The following is a 27212-nucleotide window of genomic DNA, read 5'->3' as shown; positions in this document are numbered from 1 at the left end:
TCCTGGCTACATGACACTTTTAAATACTTCAAAAATAACCCTTAATTGTTATCATGCTGATTAACTCCCACATCAATTTTGAAGAAAAAGTCCAAGACTTCCTGCGAAGCAGTAATTCTGGCACTGGGCTCAGAGTTTCTCTTAGGTACAGCTCTCACCCAGATGCCAGAACCTTATTGCACAGCCCAATGGACAAGTGTCCACCCTCAGATGACCTAATCTCCTGGCCTCACTGGGCACTGCCAATTGCTTCCCTTGTTTGGTTTTGGCTGAAACACCTCATCCAGTTTCCCTCCTACCCCATTCTTTCACCTGACAGCCTCTACGCACCAGGCACCAGGGGCCCAGCCATGAGGAAGACACAGCTACTACTGGAGGGAAATGACAGGCATAGGGTTTCTCTACCTTAGTACTAGTGACCTCTTGGGCCAGATGATCCTTTGGTATGGGGCTGTTTTGTGCATCATACCATGTTTATCAACACCTTGGCCTCTATCCACAAGGATGCCAATAGCATCCCCATCTCAGTTGTAACAATGAAAATGTCTCCAAGCATGACCCCTGATGAGAAGTACTGTTCTCCCCCTCTGTCTCCTTCAGAAGGCTGAACTTCCCCTGTTCATCCTTCAGAGAGAACTCCAGACCTGGTCTGGGCCCACCTTTCTCTCCCTCCACATACTCTCCCCTGAGGGAGCTCAGCCAGGGAAATTTGGTATTTCGTTTACCAAATACCACGTGTCCAAAAGCCTTCTGGTCCACTCCATTTGGCTGACCCTCAGATAGCTCAAACTCTGTCTAAACCAAACAAATCACCTTCACCTCTCCCCCTCCTTCCCAGGTCTGGTCCTCCTCCCATTCAGTAGGGAACACCAACATCCAATCTAATCACCTAGCCCCAAACCCTGGCATCATCCTCAATGTCTCCACATCTAAGTAATTACCAAGTCCTTGACCACCTTCCTCCTCCCCAAGTCTACCTCTCCAGGCCCATTTCCCTGGTCTCAGCTGAGGCCCGTCTCAGCCTCAGGGCCTGGATGACCCCAACCACCTTCCAATCAGTCTTCCTACCTCTGATCTTATACCTCAACTGCTCTCCAAATGCCTGCCTGCATGAATCCAATGTCAATCCCCTCCTGTGGTACCACACTGCCTTCTGGAGCACAGGGGCCCATCTGAATGTAGCCCTGCCTCCCACACTACCCATAATGCCAACAACTCGCCCTGTACCAGCTCTTCTTCACATCTTTGTGCATGCTGACCTCTTCTACTGAGAATACCCTCGTCTGCCAGGCCAATACTTGATGACTCTTGAAGACAGACTCAGCTCAAGCTTTATCTCCCTTCATGCTCCCCATCATACCCTACCAGAGAGAACAGGATCTCACCCCACTGACCATCTGAGCATAACTCTAACTGTACTGGGATAACCTGCTCACCTACCTGCCTGTCTGGGAATGCACCTTCATATTCCTGGTACTCAAAAAAGGAGCCCAGAAAAATGAAGGCACTTGATAAATTTACCTTCTCAGAATAATCACTGGGTCATTCATCACCACATGGACACCAGATGGACTACCTGTCAGACATGCCAGCATCCTAGTTCCATGACCCTCAACAAGGCAGGAAGAGGGACAGAGCAATGGAAGCCTTTGTGTAAAGCCATAACTCTTTCAAGCTCAGAAACAAGGTGGACAGATGGGGACAGCAATTAGAACAGACAGTGGAGGGGCACCCGGGTGGCTCAGTCAGTTAAGCATCTGATTCTTGGTTTCGGCTCAGGTCATGATCTCACAGTTTGCGGGATCGAGCCACACATCGGGCTCTGTGCTGACAGCATGGAGCCTGTTTGGGATTCTTTCTCTCCTCTCTCTCTGTCCCTCCCCCTACTTGCTCACTCCCTCTCAAAATAAACATTAAAAATAAACAAACATTGGGTCGCCTGGGTGGCGCAGTCGGTTAAGCGTCCGACTTCAGCCAGGTCACGATCTCATGGTCCGTGAGTTCGAGCCCCGCGTCAGGCTCTGGGCTGATGACTCGGAGCCTGGAGCCTGTTTCCGATTCTGTGTCTCCCTCTCTCTCTGCCCCTCCCCCGTTCATGCTATGTCTCTCTCTGTCCCAAAAATAAATTTAAAAACGTTGAAAAAAAAAAAAATTTAAAAAAAAAAATAAATAAATAAATAAATAAACAAACATTAAAAAAAAAAAAAATACCCCCAGACAATGGACACCTAGCTGCACAGGTCAGCTGAGAAAGGAAACTGCAGATGGCTGCCTGCACAACTCATAATTATTAAATGAATTAGAGAAAAGACCAATTGGGCAACACTAACATAATTCTAACATCCTCATTCTCTGTTTCAGGGATTCATCTAGTTGATAGTTTTTGTTTTGTTTTGTTTTGCTTTAGCTGATGGTTTTAATGTGAAGAAACAGCAATAATTACTACTAACATTACTAGAAAAAGATTTCACATTTTGGAGACAATGAGACATCTCACACAGCGTAGGGATCTGTGGAACAATCACCATCACATGCTGACCTGTGAGTAAGGTGGACTATGGCCCCAATTGCCCTGGAAGGAGCCACATTCTTCATTGTGCGAACACCAAGAATCCCCAAAGAGGGCCCCAGACTGGGACAGTTGCAGGCTCACCTGGATGGTTCCCACAGGACAGGTGGCAGCAAAAGAAGCAGACACTCATACCTCCCCACCTGGCTTTTGCCTCTGGGGAAGCTTATGTCCATAAAAAAAAGACCAACATCGCTGAGATAACACTTTCAACACGCTTCTCCCTTCCCCCAAAACTGTCAACGATTATCACTACCCAAATTCTTCTACCTGGAATGGTTTCGCATTCAAGGCCTTCCACCCTCTCTCCCCCACTCTCCACCATTAGCTCACAAGCCCACTCAGTGTGGTGTTCTCACTGACCTACCAAATAGGTCCTCTACCTGGGATACCTCTCTCTCTTCTCAGTTCCTTTCCAAATTCCACCATCTCTACACATGACCTCATCTCCTGATCCCAGACCCCATCCAGTCCTAAAACAAATGTCAGTGGTGCTTCTGTCTGCCTCTCCATTTGGCCCATCCAGTCTTTACTGTCACTGACGGTGGATCTTAGAAACAAGAAGGATGTCTGATATTTCTCCCTGGATGCTAGAACACCTTATACACAGGTGACATTCAAAGAATGTTTGCTGAATTGAATTGAAGTGAAACACAGTTTCTTGCCTTTTGACTCTAGCCTACGAAGACCTGATAAGAGATCCAGAAGTCCTAATTGAGAAGAACCAGAGTCTTGCAGGAATGAAGGGCACCCTAAGGTGTACAGAGAAGTACTGAGGGCTCAGGCTGTGCAGAGCACATTGTATCAATGAGACCTGTGTGAGCTGGCTGAGATCACAGCAATATGTGCGAGTGAGGTCCTTGATTCCCTACCTGCACGAGATGCCTGTGTGCATGTTCATAGGAAGGCAGCGCTCCCTCTCCAATCAGTTCCGTATCAAACAACTCCGTTATCAGGATATTGGCACGGCATGGCATGTCACCATCTAAGAAACATGAACAAAGAGCCAGAAGCAAGGGGTCAAAAAAATATTTACAACAAATACGTGAAAGATAAAAGGTTAACAGATCACTAAATTGAAAGCATATACATATACCGAAGAATTCAATAGTGTCATGCAACTAACTTTCCAATGGCTCACCAAAGAGCCCATTTCGATGTACATATACACATCAAAATACCAGCAACTGATAAGTCTTGCTTAAGAGAATGTAAGTGTCCACTACACCACTCTTTCAATTTTTCTGTACATTTAATATTGCAAGGGACTTGCAGAACTGATAAGAAAGCTATAAATACCCAAAAAGAAAACCAGGCAAAAATACAAATAGACAATTCAAAACAGAAAAATCAATCGATCAATTATATGGAAAATGTTATTTATTTATTTATTTATTTATTTTTAAAGTAGGCCCCATGCCCAGTGTGGACCCCAACACAAGGCCTGAACTCCTGACCCTGAGATCAAGAGTCAGGTGCTTAACCAACTGAGACACCCAGGCACCCCAAAAATGTATCATTCTTATTAGCAATTGGAGAGATACAAATTAACAATTAAATAAACTATTAATATGTTAACAACAATGATTTGAAAAACAAAAACTTAATACTTCTACTTTTTAAGTTTATTTTTTATTTATTTTTGAGAGAGAGAGAGAGAGAGAGAGAGCGCGCACGCGCACGAATGGGGGAGTGGCAGAGAGAGGGGGAGAGAGAGAAATCCCGAGCAGGCTCCATGCTATGAGCATGAAGCCCAACCTTGGGGCTTGAACCCATGAACCATAAGATCATGACCTAAACTGAAATCAAGAGTAGGAAGCTTAAGTGAATGAGCCACTCAGGTGCTCATGAATGCTGGTACTTCTATTTCTAGGCTGCACAGAGAGAAAAAAACCAAAGCAAGAGAGATTGCATGATTCCAATGACACTACAAGATCCAGGATTCAGAATCCCCAGTTCCTTCTACTAAATCCTCCTTAATTAAGTTAATTTCTTGCTACCAATCAATCCCCCAAATAATAGTTGTTTTAGAATACTAGGATTAGGGAAGATCTTTTTGCTGAATCTATTTCTCAAACCTCCATCATGTAATGTAATGTTACTTCTACAATTACAATTTTTAATGAGCCAAGAGACAGAAGACAAGTCTCATGGATAACACAAGGAAAGAGAAGCATTTAGGAAGCTCAAAGGAGGGTGAGGTAGAGAAAACCTGAAGTCATGGAGACCTAGGCTGGATCCCACTTTCTAGCCTTGAACCTTCAGTGCTGACCATCTTTAAAACAAGAGTAATGAGGGGCGCCTGTGTGGCTTGGTCGGTTAAGCGTCTGACTTGGGCTCAGGTCATGATCTCACGGTCCATGAGTTCCAGCCCCGCGTCGGGCTCTGTGCTGACAGCTCAGAGCCTGGAGCCTGTTTCGGATTCTGTGTCTCCCTCTCTCTCTGCTCCCCCCCTGTTCATGCTCTGTCTCTGTCTCAAAAATAAATAAACGTTTAAAAAAAAAAAAAAAAAAGAGTAATGAGATATGGTGGTAGCACAGCAAAGGTAAAAGCTTTCCTTTCTTTCCTTTCTTGTGCACACATGCTCAAGAGCAAGGGACAGAGAGGGAGAGAGAAAATCCCAAGTAGGCTCTGCATTCTCAGCACAGAGCCCAAGGCAGGGCTCCATCCCAGGAACCTGTGAGATCATGACCTGAGCTGAAATTAAGAGTAGGACACTCAACTGACTGGGCCACCCAGGTATCTACTTTCTATGAAGTACCCTTGTGCTCAATGGCAGTATGCCATGAAAGGTGGCTGACAAGAAACATCTGTCTCTTGGCACAGAGACTGCCCTCCTGAATGGCACTGCCCACATTTCTGATATCATGCCAAACTCGAACGGAAATATATTATCCCAAACTGCACCCAACCCCTACACAACTGCTTCTCCCTCCGATGCTTCTGCCTCAGTGGATGGCACCACCGGTCACACAGCCCTGAAACCAGGGCATCATTTGTCAGCTCCAGGAGAGCAGAGACCCTACCTGCTCTGCTTGCCATTTTACCCCAATGCCTAGAACAACACCTAGCACCCACAACAACCAGCAAACATTGGCTGAATTCTTGATTCCTCCCTGTCATCTTACATCCAATCAGTCACCAAGCCCTGCCAATTCTACCTCCTGAATAATTTTTAAACCAGTTTTGTAACTTAAAATGATTTATTATTCAATTCGCTTCAAATAAACAAAGTTTTATGACCCACTGAATCTCAATAAATACTCTTGAAGAGCCTGGTATCTAGCATGTGAGTGCTAATACAGGAGGGTGCAGTGGGAACCCGAGGAGGGTGGTTACCCCAGTGCCTTGTATGTCTTTGCCACATGACTAGATGGACAAATGTTGCTCCCCAAGTTACCTGTGGAGTACTTGGGATCAAACTTACCCACCCACTGTACTCAACTAGAAAACTAGATAAAATATATGAAACAAGTGTTTTCAGATGTTGAATAAGAGGAAACAAATTTGTTCTCTAAGAAGAGAAACAAAGTGACCCTTGCAACTGCTATGGCTTTCTGCCAGTAGGTAGTTTCCAGATGCTGTACAAAAAGCACGATGTCAGGCAGAACGTAGCAATCTTGCTGAGGCAAAGAGATAGCAACTGAAGCTGAGAGAGGGCAGGTGGCTGGGGCTCACCACTGGGGGCGGGGACCAGAGAGGATGTTACACAAAAAGCAGGCTTCCGAAATCTGCACAGGACTCCCCCGAAGCCTCTTGTTGAATATATTCACACATACAGAAGAATATAGAAAGTCTGGCAAAGGACGACCATAGAGCTAGAAATTGAATAATTTCCAGAGCTCACAGAGGACTGGGAAACATTCTAGTTCCAATCAGCCAGCACCAGACACTAAGCAGAGACCCCAGAAAAGCCATGCTTTGCTAGTGTGACCAAGGTAGTCTTAAAACAGGGGCGCCTGGGTGGCTCAGTCGGTTAAGAATCTGACTTTGGCTGAGGTCATGTTCTCTTGGTCCATGAGTTTGAGCCCTGCATCTGGCTCTCAAACAGCTCAGAACCTAGAGCCTGCTTCATATTCTGTCTCCCTCTCTCTCTCTGTCCTTCCCCTACTCATGCTCTCTCTGAAAAATAATAAACATTAAAAAAAAAAAAAAAAAAGAAGAAGAAGAAGAAGGAACACTGGTTTTCAACAGAGGGCAATTTTGCCCCTACCCACCCCCAAGACATTCAGCAATGTCTGGAGACATTTCTGGTTGGTACAAATGCTAGTGGGGGAGTAGGTGATATTAGCTTCTACTGGTTAGAAGCCAGGGGTAAACATCCTCCAATACACAGGACAGCTCCTCCCAACAAAGAATTATCAGGCCCAAAATGTCACTGTTGAGAAAACCTGACTTAAAATTATTCTAACCCGGGGTGCCAGGTGATTCAATCAGTGGAGCATGTGGCTCTTGATCTCAGGGCTGTGAGTTCAAGTCCTACATTGGGTGTAGAGATTAAAAATAAAAATCTTTAAAAATAAATAAATAAATAAATAAATAAATAAAGCTATTCTAACCCTGCTCCAGCAAAGCTTAAAAACAAGCCCTGAAAGGATCAAACTAACCTATTAGTAGCCCAAATGCATGCCAGGCAAAGGCTTTTTTTTAACTTAAAAAAAAAAAATTATATTTATTTTTGAGAGGGAGTGAGCAGACACAAGACAGAGAGAGGGAGATAGAAAATCCAAAGCAGGCTCTGTGCTGACAGCAGAGAGTCCAAGGTGGGGCTTGAACTCACAAACCATGAAATCATGACCTGTGCCAAAGTCAGACGCTTAACTGACTGAACCACCCAGATGCCCCCAAAGTTTTTAAAGGGAGACAATAAACTCTGGTACTCAGCAATGCAAAACTCCCACCATACATGGCATCCAAATAAAAATTATTAGACATGTGAAGAAGAAAAATGTAATCCAGAATCAGGATAAAAATTAGCAGAATAAACCCAGGAAAGACTGAGGCAGTGGAAGCAGAAGATAAGGATGTTAAAACAGCTACCTGGGTGGCTCAGTTGGTTAAGGGTCCAACTCTTAATTTCAGCTCAGGTCATGATGTCATAGTTCATGAGATCAAGCCCTGTGTCAGGCTCTGCACTGACAGTGTGGAGGCCTACTTGAAATTCTCTCCCTCTCTCTCTCTGCCCCTCTCCAACTGGCTCACACATGTGCACGTGTTCTCTCTCTCTCAAAATAAACTTTAAGTAATGTACTCTTAAAAAAAAAATAAAAACAAAAAACTCCAGCTAATATAGATATGACAACTATTTAAAAAATCACATGGGGGCGCCTGGGTGGCGCAGTCGGTTAAGCGTCCGACTTCGGCCAGGTCACGATCTCGCGGTCCGTGAGTTCGAGCCCCGCATCGGGCTCTGGGCTGATGGCTCGGAGCCTGGAGCCTGTTTCCGATTCTGTGTCTCCCTCTCTCTCTGCCCCTCCCCCATTCATGCTCTGTCTCTCTCTGTCCCAAAAATGAATAAAAAAAAAAAAAAAAATCACATGAAAAAATAAGAGCGATGCAAGTTATAAAAAAGAATCAAAGGAAACCTTTATATATGAAAAATACAGTATGAGAAATAAAAAGTTCACTAGATGTACTCAGCAGATTAGACACCACAAAAGAAAAAAAACAGTAAACCCCAAAATCTAAGAAACTAACATGTCCATCAGTAGGTGAGGGGATGAACAAATTAAAGTATGCACACATACAGTGCTACTCAGCAACCCTTTATCCACAGAACGTGGATGAAACCCAAAAGCATCATGCTAAAGAAAAGAAAGAGTACATGTGGGTGATTTCACTTACTCAAAATTCTAGAAAGGGGGGGGGGGGGAACTAATCTACATTGAAGAAAGCACATCAGGGGTGCCTGGGTGGCTCAGTCGGTTGGGCACCCGACTTCGGCTCAGGTCATGATTTCGCGGTCTGTGAGTTCGAGCCCCGCGTCAGTCTCTGTGCTGACTGCTCAGAGCCTGGAGCCTGTTTCAGATTCTGTGTCTCCCTCTCTCTCTGACCTTCCCCCATTCATGCTCTGTCTCTCTCTGTCTCAAAAATGAATAAACGTTAAAAAAAAAAAAAAAAAGAAGAAGAAAGCACATCAGTGGGTGCTTAGGATCAGTGATATGGAGGCAAAAGACTATAAAGCGTCATGAAGAAATCTCTTTGTGCACGGTAAAGACTTTCTACAGTCTGGAATGCAGAAGAGGTTACAAATGTGTTTACATTTGTCCAAACTCAAACTATATACTTAAGACAGATGCACTCATTTTTAAAAAAAATTTTTTAATGTATATTTTTGAGACAGAGAGAGAGAGAAAGAGAGAGTGCACACCGCACTGGGGAGGGGCAGACAGAGAGGGAGAGAAAGAATCTGAAGCAGGTTCCAGGCTCTGAGCTGTCAGCACAGAGCCTGATGTGGGGCTTGAACTCCGGAACCGTGAGATCATGACCTGAGCCGAAGTTGGGCGCTTAACTGACTGAGCCATCCAAGTGCCCCAGATGCACTCATTTTATGTACATTATACCTCAATAACGTGGACTAAAAAATGAGATAATTATTTGCACACTCTTTTGTAGGCGTCAAAAATAAAGGGGACACTAATCCTTTCTTTTGGGCATGTTTCAGATTCTCCATTTAAAAAAACATTTTTTTTAAATGGGACAAAAACGTTGATCTTATATAGATGCTTCCATCTAAAATACTGCATTTTAAAAAACTGGTGATATACATAACCTCATTCCAGAAGCTTCTTTTGCAAATCTTTCCACTGTCTCTCCAGGTATCAAGTGGCATGTGAAATTTTAGAAGTCTGACTCAAATACCTAGACTATAAAAAATATTCTGAAAACCTGGAGAGACTGTACTATATAGGCAAATCTCTCATGTTGGATGCTGAAGCAGGATGTCAGCACTAAGCAAACCTCTTTCTGCTATCTACTTAGTTTTACTTCTGTCGATAAAACTCAAATCTCTGAGAACTGAGTCACATAAGAATTTCAACTTGCTTAAAGCAAAAGGAAGTTCCATTTGTCTCACCACTGTTGAGCATTAGTTTTGGTTTACTCACTGCTGATTTATTTTCACTAGTAGAGAAGCAAAGTACTTATCTTCAGACCAAGTAGAGAGGCCCCATTTCTCTTCAATAACCTGAATACGTTTATTCCAGATAACTAGAATAAACCTTTTCTTCTCTCCTATAAGAGTGAATAAGGCTTTTAAAACAGTATGTTTTGGCTTTTTTTAAGTTTATTTATTTTGAGAGAGAGAGAGCACGAGAAAGCGCACTATCATGAGAGGGGCAGAGAGAGAATCCCAAGCAGGCTCCATGCTGTCAGAGCAGAGCCCCATGAGATCATGACCTGAGCAGAAATCAAGAGTCAGATGCTCAACCGAATGAGCCACCCAGGCACCCCTCAAAACAGTATGTGTTGATCTTACCTGGCCCCATCGTCACCTCAGTGGAATGCTTGTTAATAATCTTAATCTTATCACTGAAGCCATTTTTCTCCACAATCTTTACAGCAGCATCAGCCATAGGCTTGAAAACCTAGAAATTAGAGCCAAAACCCAAGTAAAAATGAGCAATAAATTAAATAACATCCTAACATCAAAGATTAGTAATCTCTCTTTAAATGGAGAATCAAGACACAATATGTCTTGATACAGGTTCTTAGACTTGAAGTAAAAGAGGTCTCCATTACAGAGTTACCTCCCGAATATATAAAATGTACCTCTGTTACTGTTTGATACAGGCAAAATATTTCTTGGGCTGATTTGATCAAAATAAATGAGACTTCACCTTTGTAACTTAAATAGTTTATTCTCCAAATGTATGTCATAAAAATGAACACAAAGGGAAGGCCATCCACTGGGTTTAACTTGCAGGAGTTAAACCTTACATGCTAGGCACAATGGGGACGCAGGGCTTCCCAGGAAGGTTGCACTACCTAGTAAGGACGGCAGGTGTCAGAGCCAGGCTAGAAGAAGGCAGCAAGGGGATTTGCTTCACAAAACCACACCCTGGGGGAATGGGGCTGGACAAATGTACTCTCTAGAAGGAAGTGAGACTGTTACTGCATTAGTTGTTAAATGTAAACAGGCGTCAGCTCAAAACTGTCCCAAATCCTCGCTGCTGGCATAATACAGCCTCTATTTTATGGCATTCGAGGACCTCCATAATATGAACCACCTTAGTTCCCCCAGCCTTATTCCCCTCCTAATCCATCCCCACCCATGACTGATGCTCCTGCCACACTGATCTTATTGTGCACTAGGGAAGCCTTAGCCTTCTCTGCCCTACCCCAACCTGCCAAGGCAAACCCAACTTTCCAGGAAGCATGAAGCCCCCGCTTCTCCAAAAGCCTTTCTAAACCCTTCACTTATCCCTAAACACAAACCCCTCCAACTCTTACTTTCTAGCTTGCCCAACTTAGATTGCACGGCTCCAACCACGATAGTGCATAAAAAATACAGATGCACATGCGGCCACACCTACAGAGTGGAAATAGAACAAAATGATAAAGTAACTGGTCACAGGACAAGATTTCCATTTTTCCTAAGTCCTTTTCTGCGTTTTCCATATTTTCTACCATGAACACATACTTCTTTTATTAAAATCAAGAGGAAATGCTATATTCTTCTGTAAAGGATACATATGTGCTTACCTAGGAAAAAAATCGTTCCAATCTGTTTCAAATTATTTCTAGGATCTGGCTTGGTGTTTTTAGATGTAGTCTGAGGGCCTCAAGACCTCAGTTCTCACCCATCACTTTGCCTCCACCCCAAAGTATCACAAGTTTGTATCATCCCCTCAGCCCTCCTGCCTCTGGACATTATCACTCATCTCTTCTGTTGACCCTTCAGGCTTGACATTCACAGTCTCCTCCTTAGCTTAAGACCTCAAAATCTCTCCCAGAACACTTCTTTCTGGAATGGCCCCTGAAGATGGCTTCCCAACATCATTCTGTGTACTCCCCTGCACCTCCAGTCAGTTTGGGGGACTGACTGTATCACTTCCAAGTGGTACACCTGTCTGATCTAAGTGTAACTGAATCTCTCAGGCCATGTCACTGAAGTAAGTTAAATAGGATTGAACCTTATTCTGGCCAAAGATACCCAAAGAGAGGTTTGCTAGAGATTTCTGAGAAAGTTCTTCTTGCTCTTACAAAGAAGGAAAATAAGTGAGGAAACCAGGACCATGCTTTATTCTCAAAACATTTGCCAAAGAAATCACTGTAACTAATACACCTTCCCAAAATATTCCTCACTTTTCAAACGTGTTAAAAGAGAAGTTTATAGTCACTGTCTGTAATTCCTTGTATTCCATCTACTCCTCAAACCTATTCCCCTGAAAATACCATTTAAAGGAGGTCACCTCCTAGCTGCCAACCTAACAGCTTTCTCTCAGTCCTCATCCTACTCAACTGCTACATCAGTGCTAATACAGTGACCACATGCATTTAAATAGAAGTTGATTCAAACTGAGTGAAATTTAAAAATTCAGTTCTCAGGGCATCTGGGTGGCTCAGTCGGTTAAGTGTCCGACTTCAGCTCAGATCATGATCTTGGAGTTTGTGAGCTCAAGCCCCACGTCGGGCTCTGTGCTGACAGCTCGGAGCCTGGAGCCTGTTTCAGATTCTGTGTCTCTTTCTCTCTACCCCTGCCCGACTCACACTCTGTCTCTCTCTCTCTCTCTCTCTCTGTCTCAAAAAAAAATAAATAAATAAACATTAAAAAAAAAATTCAGTTCCTCATACTAGTCACGCTGCAAGTGCTCAGCAGTCATATGTGGCTACGGACCACTATGTTGGCCAGCAGAGCTATAGAATATTCAGCATCACAGAAAGTTCTATATGACAACGCTGGGCTAGAACATCCACACTTGCTGACCACTTCCTTTTTCCCATGAATCCCCTGCAACCTTGGCTTCCACCCCTGCCCTCTAGGATCTCTTTTCGTCTGTCTGAACTTGCCTTTACTGGCCACCCTTCTTCCCTCACAGGCATGTCCCCAGCTCTGCCCTTCTCATTTTACTCTCTCCTTGAACAATCTCCTACAATGCCAGCTTCACCTGCCACATCTGCAAATGAGTTTGGAAATCCGCCTGTACATGCCACTCTCTAAAGATTCAGACGTCCATCTCCAGAGACTAGCAGGTTCTCACTCATTGTTCTAGACCTGTCTTTCCAGTTGTGGAGTTCAAGCAGAGTTGAAAACCACAGGGCAGTCCAGCTAGAACTGAGTTGAGAGGTTCAAAAGTTGGTCACTAAAGTAAAAGCTGGGAGGCCACCATAAGATGTCAAGAGCCAAAAAGAAAAGATCTGAGAATCACAGACCAGAGCACCAAGACAGAAATTAGAAATCCAGGTAACTGAGATGGAAATATATAGAAAAACCCAACAGCACAGTCCTACCAATTCTGCCAGAAAACATGTTCTTACCGTAAATATATATATACATATATATTATACATATACATAATATACATAATATGTAAAATATATATATAACATATATATACGTATGTGTGTACTTTTTTTTTAAGTTTATTTACTCATTTTGAGAGAGAGAGCGAGCAGGGGAGGGGCACAGAGAGAGGGAAGGAAGGAGAAATCTCAAACAGGCTCTGCACTAAGAGTGAGGAGCCTGAAGTGGGGCTCAAATCACAAACTGTAAGATCATGACCTAAGCTGAAATCAAGAGTCAGACGCTCAACCGACTGAGCCACCCAGGTGCCCCCTCACCCTGTATTTTCAATTAGCAGTCCACGCATATAGTGACTCCTGCCCTGGGACCTGTCTCTCTCATACTTACCACATCCAACATGAAATGCATTATCTTTCCTACAAAGTAAGTATCTTCTTGAGTTCCTCTCACCAGTCAACAGCATCACTGTTCCCCCAGACAACCATGCTAGAAATCTCACACTCACACATCCTCTCCCATCAAAGATACCACTATAGGGCTAGCACCTTAATTAGCAACCCAAAGACCAAGTCTCCAGGTCTAGCTCTCCTACTTATTAATTGTGAGATTAAGTCTTTAATCTCTCTGGGTCTTAGTTTCTTCATTTGTAAAGTAAGGATAATAAAATTTACTTGAGACTAACTAAGGTAACTATCCTAAAATATAAATAAATTTCTTTGTATCTATTTAAAAATCATGATGATGGAGGCACCTGGGTGGCTCAGTTGGTTAAGCATCCGACTCTTGATTTTGGCTCAGGTCATGATCTCACAGTTTGTAAGACTGAACCCTGCATCAGGTAACCATGCTGGATGTGGAATCTGCTTGGGGTTCTCTCTCTCCCCCTCCCTCTCTCCTGCTCATATTCTCTTTGTCTCTCTTCTCTCAAAAAAAAATCTTGATGATGCCCCAGAAGGCCAAGAAATGACTCTTGATCTTTTTATGAAGTCCTGAGACAAGTGCACAGAGTCATACACTCATACACATACACACACACCCCTACCTCTCTCAGGTCTCTCCATGGAGACCTGAAGCCCATTCTTCTTCTTTTTTTTTTTTTTTAAAGATTTTCTTTTTAATGTTTATTTATATTTGAGAGAGAGAAAGAGCACATGTGGGGGAGGGACAGAAAGAGAGGGAGACAGAATCCAAAGCAGGTTCTAGGCTCTGAGCTGTCAGCACAGAGCCTGATGTGGGGCTCGAGTGCTGAGATCATGACCTGAACTGAAGTCGGGCACTTAAATGACCGAGCCACCCAAGGGCCCCTTAAATCTATTCTTTTTTTTTGTTTAATGTTTATTTATTTTTGAGACAGAGAGAGACAGAGCATGAATGGGGGAGGGTCAGAGAAAGGGAGACACAGAATCTGAAGCAGGCTCCAGGCTCCAAGCTGTCAGCACAGAGCCCGATGTGGGGCTTAAACTCACGGACTGCGAGATCATGACCTGAGCTGAAGTCGGATGCTTAACCGACTGAGCCACCCAGGCACCCCTGAAGCCCATTATTCTTATTTCAGGTTAAGAACAACTAATTCAGGATATTGAAGTTAGAAGTCTTTATTGTAGCACTCAGGTCCTCCATAGTGTGGCTACAATCTACCTTTCTGGATTTCTACCCTGACCCTGTTTGCCACGACTCTGGACAATACAATACGGGATTCCCTCAGCCTAAAATGCCCACCTTTCTAGATCATGAGCATGAGGGCCACACTATAGGGAAAGAGGGGTGGGGAGCTAGAAGGAGTCTGAGTAGAATACCCCAGAGTGCTGCCTCCAGACTTTATGTGAGAAAGCAAAAATCTTCTATCTTGTTTAAGCCACTGTTATTTTGGGACTTTGTTATTCACAACTCAATCACCATACAAACCAAATCTTGTAGGAAAAAGTGTTTAAATACATTCCACCTTTTCCCAAAAGCTGTGAAGAATATATGCCAAAATTTCAACGATGGTTAACATTGTGTTAACATGCTATTTTTGTTTTACATTTACCATATTTTCTATGGTAGAATGCATTATTTATCAGCAAAACAATGTATGTTTAATGTTACAATAAAGAAATGAAATGACAGACTGCCCAACTACTGACAAACATAGTAAGATAGCAGGCTCAATGGAGACATTTAAACTAGCAGGTCTCGGGCGCCTGGGTGGCTCAGTCGGTTAAGTGTCCAACTTCAGCTCGGGTCATGATCTCACAGTCCGTGGGTTCAAGCCCTGCGTCGGACCCTGTACTGACAGCTCGGAGCCTGGAGCCTGCTTCGGATTCTATGTCTCCCTCTCTCTCTGCCATTCTCCCGCTCATTCTCTGCCTCTCACTCTCAAAAATGAATAAATGTTAAAAAAAAAAAAAAAAATTAGGGGCGCCTGGGTGGCTCAGTTGGGCATCCGGCTTCAGCTCAGGTCATGATCTCATGGTTCGTGAGTTCGAGCCACGTGTCCGGCTCTGTGCCGACAACTCAAAGCCTGGAGCCTGCTTCGGATTCTGTGTCTCCCTCTCTCTCTGCTCCTCCCCCACTCATGCTCTCTCTCTCTCTCCATCAAAAATAAAAACATTAAAAAATATTTTTTTAATAAAAAAAAATTTAAACGAGCAGGTCTCAACCTTGGTGCACAGTTAAAACTCCCAATGCCCAGGCCACATCTCAGAATAATTAAATTAAAACTGGAGTCAGGATAGCGGGGTGGTGAGGCAGGGTAGGCAGTTACACATCAGTATTTTCTGAAGCTATTTAAGTACTTAAGTGATTCTGACATGAGGCCAAGACTGAGGACTGCTGTTTTCAGAGGAAAAAAGGAGACCCTGGGTTAAGGAAAGGTGTCTGATTCATCTCCATATCCTTAGAACCTGGCTCTATGCCTGAAACAGAGTGAGCACTCCATGAACATTTGTAAACAAACGGATAGGCAAGGTACATGACGGACTTCCCACACAACACACAGGACACATATCTGAACAGTGTGGCTCACCTCAATGGCATAGCAGTAGTCAGCCCCTGCTGTGACCGCCATCATTGACAAGAGTCCCGTGCCAGTGCCAATGTCAAGAACCAAAGCCTTCTGTCCTCTGTCCTTCACCCTGCTCACAGCAGCCCGGATACCCTGATAATATTTTATATTCTAAGAGAAAAGGAGAAACAGCTATCACTTCATACCAGTTACTATAAACAAATGCAAGGATACTTTGTGAAGTTTGGGAGTCATGGATGGCGGCAGCAGCAGTGTAAGTCATGGCTCCATGGCTTTCTGGCCTGTCAAGGAACAGCATTGGCTAGTTGAGTAAAGCAGGCCTTGACAGACTCCCAGAGCACTGGGTCAGCCTCTTGCCTTTTATTTGGTGATTGTCCCTCCCTCCACACCCACTCTTTTGTACTCTGCTTAGAGGGGCTGGGGCTCTGCCAACAACCTTCTCCTTTTCCAGCTATTAGGTATGGACAACAGGGGAACTACAGGGCGACCGGCAGGTAGGAAGAGGCAGAAAACTTGTTCCTTCCCAAATGGTTGCTGCTCTCATCAGGGTCCTCCCAGAAGTGGCAGCCAGCTCCAGATGTCAGCTCCTCCCCAGCTCCTCTCTATACTCTCATCACCAGCCTCCTTGGGCACCTCAGAGACAGGCGCAGCACTCATGCAGCTGTCCCTCTCGGAGAGCTGAGCACCAGTTCCACAGGACCTCTCCTCCATGCTTCCAGACTCATGAAGCTCACTCTTCTGTATCATCAGCCCTAGGCAAGTTAGCTGCCTCCTGCAATTACTACCACTAGGTAACCTTGGTGCTCCCATTTGCTTCCCAGGTCTCCCACATCTGTGTTACCAATTCCGCCTGTGAAATTCCCTCTGTTGAAATAGTAACATGGCTTTGGATTTCCTTACTGGACTCTAATTCACAGGGGTTCCTTGTCTCAAAAAATAATCCCCTCCTCAGGAAATCATTTCTTTGTTTTTAGTTCAGGTCTTTAGCAGCTGACACAGATACATTTCCAATCTGTAACAGTTTGGCTCCATAGGTACCCTGACCCTTCTGATGAAAACAATAATGATACGGAAAATACATGCAAATCTTTTAAAATGCACTAATGAGCTGGCAAGTTAGAAAGAAACATTAAGAGGCCAAACTCCTGGGGGCGCCTGGGTGGCTCAGTTGGTTAAGCGTCTGACTTCAGGTCATTATCTCACGGTTGGTGGGTTCGAGCCCCACGTCGGGCTCTGTGCTGACAGCCTGGAGCCTGCTTCAGATTCTGTGTTTCCCTCTCTCTTTGCCCCTCTCCCACTCATGCTCTGTTACTGTCTCAAAAATAAATAAACAAACATAAAAAAATTAAAAAAAGAAAGAGGCCAAACTCCTCTGAGGGGAAGTAGATTCCCCTCAACTGAGCCTTAAGGTGACTGCCTGACAGGGTGACACCTTGATCACAGCCTGCAAGGGACCCAGAGTCAGGGCACACAGCTAGGCTTGAGCTCAGATTCTGAACCCATAGAAATGATGAGACAATAATAACTCTTTTCAACCATTAAATTCTGGGATAACTTGTTATACAACAGAACATAATACAGGACTGATATCAAAAGGGCAACATTCTCAGACCTGAGTGCAATCAAGTCAGAGATCTCAATAACAAAAATATAACTAAAGAAAAAGAGATTTTTGAACTTGAGAAATTCTAAACTCACAGGTAAAGAACTAAATCAAAAGAGAATTAGAAAATATCTAGAACTGAACTTTTTAAAATTACATTATCAAAACTCAGGGGATAGCTAAAAGCAATATTTGGAAAGAAATACATTACAAAAGACAAGAGATAAGGTAAGCATCTGTCTCAAAAAATTAGAAAGAGGACTGCAATATAATCTCTAATCAGCAGATAAATAAAAATAATAAAACACAAAAATTAATGAACCAGGGAACAAATATGGAGATTTTATAGAAATTTTTTATAAAAGTTATTTCAAAAATCTAATTGATGAGCCTCTGATAAGTCAAAAAACAAAAGGGAAAAAAGAAGTAAGCAAAAACTGGGAACAAGGGGTGGGGGAAAGAGCACGGTACCACTATATATGCTGCCAATATTAGAAAGATTAAAGATTATAAACAACTTTTAGCAAATACATTTTGAGGTACACCTGGGTGGCTCAGTTAGGCATCTCTTGATTTCAGCTCATGATCTCACATTTCGTGAGATGGTGGCCATATTGGGCTCTGCACTATCAGCTCAGAGCCTGCTTGGGATGCTCTCTCTCTCTCTGCCACTCCCCCTAGTGCATGCACATGCTCTCTCCCTCTCTCTCAAAATAAACAAACATTAAAAAAAACTTAAGATTACAGAACTTCAAATCAATAAATAAAAATCAACTGAAATTTTATATATCAGCAGCAGCCTTTAAAACCTTGGCAGAGGAGGGGCACCTGGGTGGCTCAGTTGGCTGAGCGTCCAACTTCGGATCAGGTCATGATCTCACAGCTTGTGAGTTTGGACACCGCATCGGGCTCTGTGCTGACAGCTCAAGAGCCTGGAGCCTGCTTTGGATTCTGTGTCTCCCCCCTCTCTCTGCCTCTTCCCCTCTTGCATGCGCTCTCTCTCTCTCACTCTCTCTCTCTCTCTCAAAAATAAATAAATGTTAAAAAAAATCAACGGGGCGCCTGGATGGCTCAGTCGGTTAAGCATCCAACTTTGGCTCAGGTCATGATTTCGTGGTCCATGATTTTGAGCCCCGCATCAGGCTCTGTGATGACAGCTCAGAGCCTGGAGCCTGCTTCAGATCCTGTCCCCCTCGCTCTCTGCCCCTCCCCCACTCATGATCTGTCTCACTCTGTCTCTCAAAAATAAATAAATGTTAAAAAAAAAAAAAATTAAGAAAAAAATTAAGAAAAAACCTTGGCAAAGGGGCAGCACCTGGATCAAGTGTGGGACTCTTGACCTTATCTCAGGTCATGATCTCACAGTTCATCAGTTCGAGCCCCACATCAGGTTGTTCACTGATGGCGCAGAGCCTGCTTTGGGGTTCTGTCTCTCTTCTCTGCCCCTCCTTGCCCATGCTTTCTCTCTCTCAAAATAAATAAATAAACTTAAAAAAAAAAACCTTGGCAAAGGGAAGGATTTCTTAAACAAGAGACAAAAAGTACCAGCCAACAAAGATTAAAAAATAAATCCTGACATTAAATTTAAGAACTTGCATTTATCAGATGAAAAAACAACCCATAAAGTAAGACACCTACAATACATGTAACTGACAAATGATAAGTACCCAAAATACATAAAGAACTCTTATAAATAACTAAGTATTAAAAGAAGAAACATGAAGGGCACCTGGGTGGCTCAGTTAAGCATCCGACTTCAAGTCAGGTCATGATCTCGCAGTTCGTGCATTCAAGCCCCATGTCTGCTCAGTGCTAACAGCTCAGAGCCTGGAGCCTGCTGTGGATTCTGTGTCTCCCTAACGCTCTGCCTTTCCCGTGCTTATGCTCTGTGTCTCTCTCTCTCTCTCAAAAAAAAAAGAAAAAAAAAAAAGAGGAAACACGAAAAGCCAAGGAACAAAAAGAGTTCATACTCAGTAGTAACCAGAAGAATGCAAATTAAAACTGACAATGACAGGCTGGATCATACCTATCAGACTGTCAAGAATGTAAATTGGTTAATACCAAATAATGGCAAGGACATGAAACAAGAAGAACTACCATACACAAGTATGAGAATGTAAAATGGCATGATCCTTTGGGAGACAATCTGACATTACCTCATAAAGTTGAACAAACTCAATGGGCAGCAACTCCATTCTTAGATATACCAATCTAGAGAAGAGTATCCCAGAGTACAGGTCCTAGAATATTCTAGGAGCACTACGTACAACAGCAACAAGTTAGAAATAACCCCAAAGTCTACCAACAGAATAACAGGTAAGCGATGATATATTTATACAATGGAATCCAAACATCATGAAAATGCATGAACTACAGCCTCATGAAAAATGGATGAATCTCAAAAATAATGGTGAGCAAAGAAGAAAGTCATAAAGATTAAACAGTATGACTCCATTATATAAAGTTCACAAACAGGCAAAACTAGGAATTTACTTTTTTAATACAACAGGTGGTAAAACTATAAAGAAAAGTAAGGGAGTGACTGATATAAAATTCAAGACAGTGGAAACTTCTAGGGGAAGAAAAAGGAATGCAATCTAGGAGTACACAGGGGAATTGTGAGTAACTGTAATGTTCTATTTCCAAGCTGAGTGGTAAGTCTATGAACATTTACTATTCTTTTTTAAACTATACATACACATTTTATACTCTTCTGTATGTCTGTCACAATAAAAAAGTTTTTTAAAGAGTAAGAATGCTAATAAATCTTAAAATAGCAGCACTGAATTCTAAAAGAAAATGAATAGTGGGGCGCCTGGGTGGCTCAGTCAGTTGAGCGTCTGACTTCAGCTCAGGTCACTATCTCGCAGTTCATGGGTTCGAGCCCTGCGTCGGGCTCTGTGCTGACAGCTCAGAACCTGGAGCCTGCTTTGGATTCTGTGTCTCCTTCTCTCTCTGTTCCTCCCCTGCTCACGCTGTCTCTCTATCTCTCAAAAATAAATAAAAATAAATAAATAATGAATAGGGGGTGCCTGGCTGGATCAGTTGGTGGAACATGTGACTCTTGATCTTGGGGTTGTGGGTTCAAGCTCCAGGTTGGGTATACAAATTACTTAAAATCTTTAGGGACACCTGGGTGATTCAGTTGGTTAAGCGTCCGACTTCAGCTCAGGTCATGATCTCGCAGTTATTGAGTTTGAGCCCTACATCAGGCTCTCTGGTGTCAGCACAGAGCCCACTTCAGATCCTCTGTCCTCTCCGCCTCCCATGCTCACACTCGCTCTCTCAAAAATAAACATTAAAATAATAATAAATAAAAGAAAATGGATAATGTCAAAATTCTGACAAAAAGTGATTTCCCAATCAGAATCCATATTCAGCCTAAGTCTTAACTGTAAGGACAGAATAAAGAAGTTTTCAGATTAGCAAAGTTTTTAAACTCTCACCTCCCATGCACCCTCTCATAGGACACTGAGAAGAATGTGCTTCAACAAAAAGAGAGGGTGAACCACAGAGGAACACAGGGGAACCAGGAAACATGGGACTCAATATAAAAAGAGAAGAAAAGGGGGGTGCCTGGCTGGCTCAGTCGGTGAAGCACCTGACTTCGGCTCAAGTCTTAGTCTCACAGTTCATGGGTTTGAGCCCCGTGTCGGGCTCTGTGCTGACAGCTCAGAGCCTGGAATTTGCTTCGGATTCCATGTTTCCCTCTCTCTCTGTGCCTCCCCAGCTCACTCTGTCTCTCTCAAAAATAAATATTTTTTAAAAGGGGGGGGGTTAATTAATGAAGAGGTAGGAACGTTCCTCAAACGAGTTTTGATTTTAACTTGACAACAGCGAGAGGCCACCGAGGATGGTGCTAAACAGGGTTCTGAGGGTTTTAAGCAGAAGAATAACATGGATTGGCATTTCAGAAAGACCCCTTGGGCTGCTATGTAAAGAAAGGAAGAGAGGTCAACACTAGTAAATGAGGTCTGAGCAGGCAGTAGGGTTGAAAGATTCACACAATTTGATGATAGACTGTGTGCTCAGATGAGGAAAAGGGTGCCATTTTTCTGGCCTGGCTGACTGAATGAATGGCAATGCCATTTGTTCAAATCCCCTGGAATTTGAGTCAAAAAGGATCATCTTTGCAGATGATACTAAAATCAGAGAGGCTCACAAGCTCAAGAAACCAGTAAGAAGCCAAGACCACTAAGCTAGAGAGAATTAGTCAAATTCAGAAACAATGTCTGTCCACATCCTATAATTCCCCAATAGCTCAGCAAAGGCACTCAGCTATTTGATAAAAATCAGGGAAGCACCTAGCCCCTTTTGGTGTATTCTACACACTAATGATGCTCAAGGAGACTGTTATGTCATGATGTTGCCAAGAAGTATGCATACTGAGCAGTTAACCAGGGCTGGATGAAGTAGACACCAACAACAAAGCCTCATGACCAACCTGACCATGTGCCCTGCTCTTTCTCTTACCCTACACTGCTTAGCTCTTAAGCCTGAATCCTTTGCCTTCAAGCCTCCGCATTTCTGAGCCATCCAGATGAGAATGACCAGTCAAGCACTCTGGTAGGCCAGGAAAGCTTGCATTGCTAACCACCGTTAACACCAGAACTGTAACATAATTCAAACAGGAAAAGAAAACTCAGATGAAACAAAAAGAAACAAACAAACAAAAAGCTGAAATGTCACAGTGCAACAGAAGTCAAATTTGCTTTTACAAAACAGTCTGCAGTGGCCTCTAGAGATATGATTTTAAAATTACAAACGGACTACACGAGGTAAAACTGTGTAGAGAATCTGTATCTAGAGGAGATTATGGAGATCAGCTAGTATATCCCACTCCTTTTAAATCCTAATAAAAAAGATCTGCAGAGGTCCCATGTTTTCTCCAAGGCCACACTCAAGTGAACAGCAGAGTTGGAAGTAGGACAAGGCCTCCCCACTGATTTCCTGACCATTCGTTACACCATACTGCCTCTGTACATTATTCTAACATCATGTCTCTGGAGGAAACTTTTGATCTTGTAACTAACTAAAGGTTTCAAACACCACAGCAAGATAATGGTTTCCTTTTACACTTACTCTGTCTTTGTCATGTAACATATCAGCATAGGAGGATCTAAAAAGAAACAAAAGGTCAGAACCTCTATTAATGATATCCATTAACATATGAGAGCATTCACATATATAAATGCATTCCTAAGTCAAATGGAAAAACATCCAGGCCCACTTTATTTTTTATTTATTACTGAACTATAATTGACATACAATGTTACGTTAGTTTCAGGTGTACAACATATTGATTCACAATTCTATACTCAATGTTTAATATGTTAAGTGGAGTCACCATACATTATAACAATGTTCCCTCTGCTGTACTTTTCATCTCTAACCCAGGCCCATTTTAAACTATCTTAGTAGACTTATAAGCTAAAATTCTCTGGTATTGCAGGAAAAAAAAAATCTTAAAGATGTTTACTTTCAGCAAAGAACCTCAGAGCTAAAAATGGTCTGGGAGTTAGCCCTGTCACAGCCACCAGCATGCTGATCATGTTATATGTCACACATTTTTTTTTCTCTCCAGAACTCAGACTCAATTTGTCTAATACTTTACATAATCTTGCATACATTTGCACATTACGATAATCACAGATTCAACACTGCAGAGACGAATCAGGGACCTGCTGTATAAGTGAGGGGTATCATGCCCAGCACTTTCTATTAATTCACAAACTTGAAAAATCTCTGGCAGAGTCAGGATAAGCTCCCAGAACTCAGCAGGCCCAGCCCAAAGATGCTTTCTGAGAGATGCAGGTGAGAGCTAAGGTGCTTTCACTAAACAGAGGACCTCCAGCTTCAGATCAACACCAGAATCACTGGAGACCTATTTTTTTGTTTTTGTTTTTGTTTTAAATAGACAACATGGGGCTTGAACTCACGACCCTGAAATCAAGAGTTGCATGTTCTACTGATTGAGCTAGCCAGGGATCCTTGGAGAGCTTATTTTAAGTGCACATTGCCAAGGCACCTGGATGGGTCAGTCAGTTGAACTGAGTCTCTGACTTTGGCTCAGGTCATGATCTCACTGTCTGTGAATTCAAGCCCTGAGTCGGGCTAGCTGCTCTAAGTGCAGAGCCCACTGCAGATCCTCTGTCTCCCTCTCTCTCTGCCCCTCCCTTGCTTGCACTCTCTCAAAAACAAATAAAAATTAGGGGCGCCTAGGTGGCTCAGTCAGTTAAGCAGCTGACTTCAGCTCAGGTCATCATCTTGCAGTCTGTGGGTTCGAGCCCCATATCCGGCTCTGTGTTGACAGTTCAGAACCTGGAGCCTGCTTCAGATTCTCCGTCTTCCTCTCTCTCTGCTCCTCCCCCAGTCGTGCTCTCTCTTCCTCTCTCTCTCTCTTTCTCTCTCAAAATTAAACATTATAAAAAAAATTTTTAAGAAACACTGAAAAAAATTTTTTAATGCAGATTCTCACGATACATGCAAACAGATCCTGATCCAGAAAATCAAGCTGGAGTCTGGAAATACGCACTTGAACTGGTACCCCACACAACTGTGACACAGGCAGCTCATATTCTAAACTCCAAGGAGCACTGTACCAGAAGAATAGCATTCTTTTCGTTTTAATGGCACACCATGGCTTTTACATGTGAACCCACCTAGGAATGCTTAGTTGAAATCTGGTTCTGTCTTTCCCTACCTTCCAAGAGGCATTTCTGGTCCCCATCTTCATAGCCTCATCATCCACTCTCCCCACCACTCCACAGACATCATTCTGCCTAAGCACTATCAACCAACTCCATCACTAACATCCAGGATTTCTGTCTCTGTTGGACACTCCCTCTTCCTGAAACACTTTCTTCTTTTCCACTTGCTGGCCATTCCCTCCTGGTTCTCCTGCCTCCTCTATTCCAAGATTCTTTCTTCAGCCCTCTACCTTTCTCATCACACACCCTCCCTCAGAGCCTGCCATCTTTTCCATCTTGAATTCTAATAACTGCAAACTGGCTCCAGACCCATGTTTATCTGCCCACTGCATCTCTACCTGGATGTCGAAACCCAAATACCTAATCTCCATCACCTTCTCCTCTCCAGCAACACTCATTCCTCCTGTGGTCATCCCTCTCACAGAACACAGCTCCATCCACTTAGTCACTCTAATCAGAAATCTTGGGTGCTTCTGGAATTTCTCTCTCCTTCCACCACTGAACCAATGAGTTATTAAAACTCAAGCTCCTTCAAAGCTGTCTCCCCACCTCCACTGCCTCACCTGTAGGGTTGCAATATCCACCCAAATGGCTTCCACTCCCTCCAACCCACTTTCCACACTGTTCTCAGTAAATGTCCCAAAATGCAGCTTATACTTTTTTCTCCCCAGTTTAACATCTCAATCACTTACAAAATGATGTTCAAAATCTTTTGAAAGAAGGTAGTATCTTTGAGCCCTTATTCTATACCACACATTGTATTTGTCACCCATCAAAGAGCCCTAAAATAAGGCTTTATATGTGAGGAAATGTACATTATTACATGTATGGAGACATATATTATCATACTGAGGCTCAAGGAAGTTAAGGAGCTTAGCCAATGTCAGAGTTAAGACACGACAGAGCCCAGACTTACCCTCATGCTCCTCTTCCTGCATTTTGCTACCACCCTTTACAACATGATCCTGCCTACCTTTTCGGTACCCTCACCAGAGCCCTGCTTTTGTACCACATTCCAGCTACCTCAAACTGCTAGCAATCCCCCAAACTAACTGTTACACGTGATCCCTGCTGCTCAGAAAGCAATTTCCCTCCTTTTAGATTTGGGAAATCACTCACATATCACCGCCCCCCCCCCCCCCCCCCCCCCCCGCCGCCGGTTCTTACTGCTTCCATGAACTTTTGCACCCATGTCCAGTGGCCTTTCTTCACTGTGTCATGATTCGTTACATGTCTGTCTCTTACAAAAAACTGCATGGTCCTTGAGGATGGGAACCCCATCTTCTTCATTAGCTCCACCACAGGACTAGTATGTTGTATGCACTTAATGACTGCTAAAGAATAGTAGCGCACTCAACAGTTTTAAATATCCCTTCCCAAGTCAGGGAAGAATGCATTTTTCACATTTTCCATTCAAAAGAATTTAACTATATGATAAATGTGTCTCCATTTCAGTGACACAATGAATGAATTTCATAAACTCTTCAATTATCACTAGTACTACTGAGGTGGGTCCTCTCTGCTCCACTAGACAGATCCTCTGAGACTCTGATAAAGCTGTTACATGATATGTGACTCTCTACACAGAAATGACTTTGCCTAATTCCCACACAAACCTACCTGGCTGAGCAGACCTGCTCATGACCAACATCTGCCCTGATCAGAAGCACTGGGTAAAGCTTATTCCACATTTGGACAGGATTCTAGGGCTCCTACTTTGAGAGCCAGTGTCCCCACCCAGCTGCAACCAATAGTGAACACACCCTTGTTACCTTGCAATCTCCTGGTGGTAATCATAGTGCTCATCCTCTTCCAGCCACTCCACAGAGCCAGTGGTTGGATTGGCCCGCCCGCAGAAGACCTTCATGGTGCCAATCAGCTTCTCAGTTTCACCACAGAAAAGCAGCCTTGCCAGCTCACTTCTTGTGGACAGGTCTAATCATCAGAAATCTATTCACATCATAATGCCCAAAATGTAGAGGAAAATAATTTTAAAGACAAAAAAAAAAGGAAAAAAATCATAAAATGGACAAAAGCATCAAAGCCAATGAAATTATTTGTTAATCGGTATTTTAGGGGCACCTGGGTGGCTCAGTTGGTTAAGTGTTCGACTTCAGCACAGGTCACGTTCTCCTGGTTTGTGGATGCGTCCAAGGCCTAAGCTGGGTTCTGCACTGACAGCATGGAGCCTGCTTGGAATTCTCTCTCTCTCCTTCTCTCTCGAAATAAATAAACTTTAAAAAAAAATAGTATTTTAATCTTTCCCACAAGTTATTTGGTTTTACATTCAGCATGTAACATCAAAAACATCAAAAGCTATCTGGAAACTTTGGCAGTCCCCAGTGATTTCAGGTTAAATGAGCCTCACAGGTGCAACTCGACGCAGCCTCAAGGTAAAGGCAGATGAGAAGAGAAATAAAGCAAAGGAAACAGGTGGTTAACCAGAAAGGAGAAACAAAGAGGCTGGGGTAGTGGGAAAAGAATGCCACCAATACTGCCTCAGGATATTAAATAGTTTAAACACTAGTGCCTGGGTGGCTCAGTCAGTTAAGTGTCCGACTCTTGGTTTTGACTCAGGTCATGATCTCACGGTGTATGAGTTCAAGCCCCACATCGGGCTCTGTGCTGACAGCTCAGAGCCTGCTTGGGATTTTCTCTCTCTGCCCCTCCCCTGCTTGCTTGCTCTCTCTCTCTCAAAAATAAAGTTTTTAAACACTTAGTTTAAGGAAAAATACAAAGAGCAATTCAAGCAAACTAGGAAAACTTTCATCTAAACAAATATATCACAGCTATAAGTGTGGATAATCCAAAAATATCATGTTGAGCCAAAAATAAATAAATAAGCAAATCACAGAATA

The 27212-nt window shown here is 43.2% G+C and overlaps 1 protein-coding gene across 12 annotated transcripts in view; it reads right to left on the bottom strand.

Annotated features, from left to right (window-relative positions):
- PRMT7 (protein arginine methyltransferase 7) overlaps positions 1-27212 on the bottom strand; it is a 46967-nt gene that overhangs the window by 15350 nt on the left and 4405 nt on the right. For 9 of the 12 annotated variants that reach the window (XM_049622906.1, XM_049622905.1, XM_049622909.1 and 6 more), the window contains exons 2-7: positions 26437-26588; positions 26127-26304; positions 22727-22763; positions 16042-16191; positions 10047-10155; positions 3442-3554 (exon numbers count right to left, since the gene is read on the bottom strand). In XM_049622906.1, coding sequence (XP_049478863.1) covers positions 3442-3554; positions 10047-10155; positions 16042-16191; positions 22727-22763; positions 26127-26221 — 504 coding nt within the window. In that variant the 5' untranslated portion in view covers positions 26222-26304; positions 26437-26588. Of the gene's footprint in view, positions 1-3441; positions 3555-10046; positions 10156-16041; positions 16192-22726; positions 22764-26126; positions 26305-26436; positions 26589-27212 lie in introns of those variants that run through there. The other 3 variants (XM_049622908.1, XM_049622907.1, XM_049622915.1) reach the window with 2 other exon arrangements.

The sequence above is a fragment of the Panthera uncia genome, assembly GCF_023721935.1.
Source record: "Panthera uncia isolate 11264 chromosome E2 unlocalized genomic scaffold, Puncia_PCG_1.0 HiC_scaffold_20, whole genome shotgun sequence".
Lineage (NCBI taxonomy): Eukaryota > Metazoa > Chordata > Mammalia > Carnivora > Felidae > Panthera > Panthera uncia.
The sequence above is the reverse complement of the archived record's forward strand: the minus strand, read 5'-3'. Positions and strand labels throughout refer to the sequence as shown.